The sequence below is a fragment of the Orycteropus afer genome, unplaced genomic scaffold (genome assembly GCF_000298275.1).
Source record: "Orycteropus afer afer isolate SDZICR_OR568_19922 unplaced genomic scaffold, OryAfe1.0 scaffold00596, whole genome shotgun sequence".
NCBI classification, from domain to species: domain Eukaryota; kingdom Metazoa; phylum Chordata; class Mammalia; order Tubulidentata; family Orycteropodidae; genus Orycteropus; species Orycteropus afer.
Window position 1 is genome coordinate 177473 of NW_006922183.1, and position 3327 is coordinate 180799.

Sequence of the window (3327 nt, forward strand, 5' to 3'; positions counted from 1 at the left end):
GATTGTGGGGCTGGCGCGGGATCGGGCAGTGTTTCGTTCTGCTGTGCATGTGGTCACTATGGGTCGGAAACGACGGCACTTAACAACAACAGCAACCCTCACAAAGGTGCCATGCACCTTATTTATGTTACTAACAAGCTATCCAGTCCCTTTGGTGGGCCACAAGCACCTTATATTTGCGTAGTTACACAGAGTCATCTATCTGGTAGGCACCATGAAGACCATGGCTGTAAGAGCCATAGCAGGTAATTCACTGCACTACACCCTTTTAAAATAACTGTGAAGTTTTTCAGAGCTCCCTAAGGCACAGTTAGTAGCAAGGGCTTCTGAGCACTTTACTAACAATATAATTTTTCAATTCACTAGTCTTACATCTTTTATATCAGGGATGGCAGATATATCCCACCCTTTCCTTTTGTGTCCATTTCACAAATGCTGAGTGATCACAACATTCTCTCTGGCTGGATGTGGTTGCATCCTCAGAATTTGTCAGACTAACACTCTACACAGCCACTGCTCTTTCATGTTAAACTCAGACTGAAACTTTTCTTTATACTATCTTCTTCAAGCATAAATCCAGAACAGGTCATAATATCAGTGTTTATTTATTTCAGGTAATATCAAAATACCAGTATTGATAGTAATATATTATTAATGAGTTTATAATTCATTTTATAAAAATAAAAGTAGATAATACATTTATTTCAAGTATAAAATATTTACATAAAGCATTTTATAAGTACTTCCACATACCAATGATCATTTGAAGATTAACTGGGCAATACTTCATTCTATTATATATAAGGTCACCATTAGTTACTTGGGAACAGCTAATAACAACATGATAACATGTTATATGCTAATGTTTTTAAGTACATTAATAATAAACCATTTAAAAATAAGGTATATGAGTATTTCAGTGTTTACAAAGAGCTAATTATACTGGAGTACTAAAAACTGATATTATAGTCATGACTCATTCAACCTGTGGCCTGAGTTCTTAAGTATAGGAAGGGAGCCAAAAAAAAAAAAGCCAAAACCAGAAAACTCACACCATAGAGTTGATTTGATTAGATCCGAGTCATAGCGACCCCTCCTTGGGTTTCCAGAGCTCCCAATGGGAAGGGAGCCAGCCCCCACTCTGGTAGCATAGTGGCTAAGGCACTTGTCTGCTAACCAGATGGCTGGCGGTTCAAATCCACCAGCCACTCTTGGAAGGAAGATGGGGCAATCTACTTCCGTAGTGATACTGCCTCAGAAACCCAATGAGGGGTCACTATGAGTAGAGCCTGACTTGACGGCACATAGTAACACAACAACACTGAAGCCTAATACTGTAAGACGTTTTGTTTCATGAAAATAAGACATTTCAGTGTTAGCTATTTTTTGATCTTGCCAGAGCTGTAATGAGAAGTTTTTCACCCAAATTTTATTATTTCCTCACTCACAGTAATTTGTAATATGTATTCCACTTTCAGAGAGGTTAAAATGCTGGGAATGAGGTACAAGCTAGTATTTAGTATCAGTGAAATTAAGGTAAGGACTTTGTTTTAGACCAAAAACTATTATTTGTTTAATATTTTATGCCTAAAAATATTTGGGCATATTTCTCCAATCTTGATATGAGAATGAGGGAATGTATTCTTTGTACATAATTTTTGGAATGGGTTTTGCTGGTCTATCTAATTTGTGCATGTGAATTTATTAGCCCTAAAGTAATCAATTATCTTACATTTATTTTCAAAGCTATCGATATCTATTCTCGTTTCTCCTTTCCTTAAGATACCATGGCTAGTCCAGGAAAAGATAACTACAGGATGAAAAATTATAAGAATAAAGCATTAAATCCCCAAGAGATGCGTAGACGAAGAGAAGAGGAAGGAATACAGCTTCGAAAACAAAAAAGAGAAGAACAGGTAAGTTTTTAAATATCTAATTCTATCTGATACAAATACATTATCATACAGGTTTTAAAAGTCTGTTACTGCTTATTTTTAGGTGATTTTAAGTTGAAAAGTATTTTAGGAAATTGAATTTAGCTAAATATATTCTTTAATTTCTTAGACTCCAAAAATAACACTAGCTAATTTACTACTCAGAATTCTGTGCTATTTTTACTTACTGTAGTAGAAGGTCTGTCTTGTTTATCTCATTAAGTAGTTTAGTGTGGATTATAGAATTTTAGAGTGGAATTTAAATGTAAACAAAATTTGTGAGTAAGAATCCCATTATTTTGAAATTAATGGTATCTAATTCCTCCACTGGGGAGTCACTTCCTTAAGGACTAGGTGCTATTTCTTTTTCATTTTTATGTTCCTAGCACCTTATACATTGATTGACACGTGTAGATATTTAGTATATAATTCTCAACATAAGCCATTGGTAAAAGACCTGAGGTTAAGAATGATCCAAAGCATTCTGTGCCGGGCAGGAGCTCACCTAGACCAGAATGTTTGACATCTCACAGATTACGTCTTCTTGGTATACTGACATCGAGTTGATTGTGACTCACAGCTACCCCTATTGGGTTTCCAAGGCTGTAAAATCTTTACAGAAGTAGATTTCCTCATCTCCCTCCCGTGGAGCAGCTGATGGGTTGAACCTCCAACCTCCTGGTTAGCAGCCTTAACCACTAATTCACCAGAGCTCCTTTCATAGAGTCAATTTGACTCATAGTGATCCCTCCTTGGGTTTCTGAGGTGGTACCTCTGTGGAAGTCGATTGTCCAGTCTTTCTTCTGAGGAGTGGCTGGTGGGTTTGAACTGCCAGCCTTCTGGTTAGCAGTCAAATGCTTTAGGTACTATGCCGCCAGAGCTCCTATATAAGGACTAAGAAATATTAAATATTCACAATTTTAAATTATAAAATTTTTGGTTTGTTTTCATCATTTAAATGAAAAATGTAATTCTACGGGAGTTCAGTGTTTTATGGAATGCTCAGTGGATAAAGTGATTCTCTTTATTATAGTTGTTCAAACGCAGGAATGTCTCTCTGCCGAGAAATGATGAATCTATGCTAGAAAGCCCTATCCAGGATCCAGATATCAGTTCTACTGTACCCATTCCAGAGGTAAATATTACAAAACTACATTTCAAATTATACTTCAATAGTATTTTATAGATAATATATATAACAAATATTAGTCATGCAAAATATTTCAATGTTAAATTATGTTTTCTTTTGTGTGTTTCAGGAAGAAGTTATTACCACAGATATGGTTCAGATGATTTTTTCTAATAATGTTCATCAACAGCTAACAGCAACACAGAAATTTAGAAAACTACTCTCTAAAGGCAAGAATTATTTTTAATATGCTTATTTGATATA

At 35.5% G+C, this 3327-nt stretch overlaps 1 protein-coding gene across 1 annotated transcript in view; it reads left to right on the top strand.

The window, feature by feature from the left end:
* Positions 1-214: 214 nt before the first annotated feature.
* Positions 215-3327, top strand: part of KPNA5 (karyopherin subunit alpha 5) — a 77203-nt gene continuing 74090 nt past the window's right edge. Inside the window, exons 1-4 of the mRNA XM_042783025.1 lie at positions 215-245; positions 1783-1916; positions 2968-3054; positions 3194-3293. Of these exons, the coding sequence (XP_042638959.1) occupies positions 215-245; positions 1783-1916; positions 2968-3054; positions 3194-3293 (352 nt within the window). The remainder of the gene's footprint in view (positions 246-1782; positions 1917-2967; positions 3055-3193; positions 3294-3327) is intronic.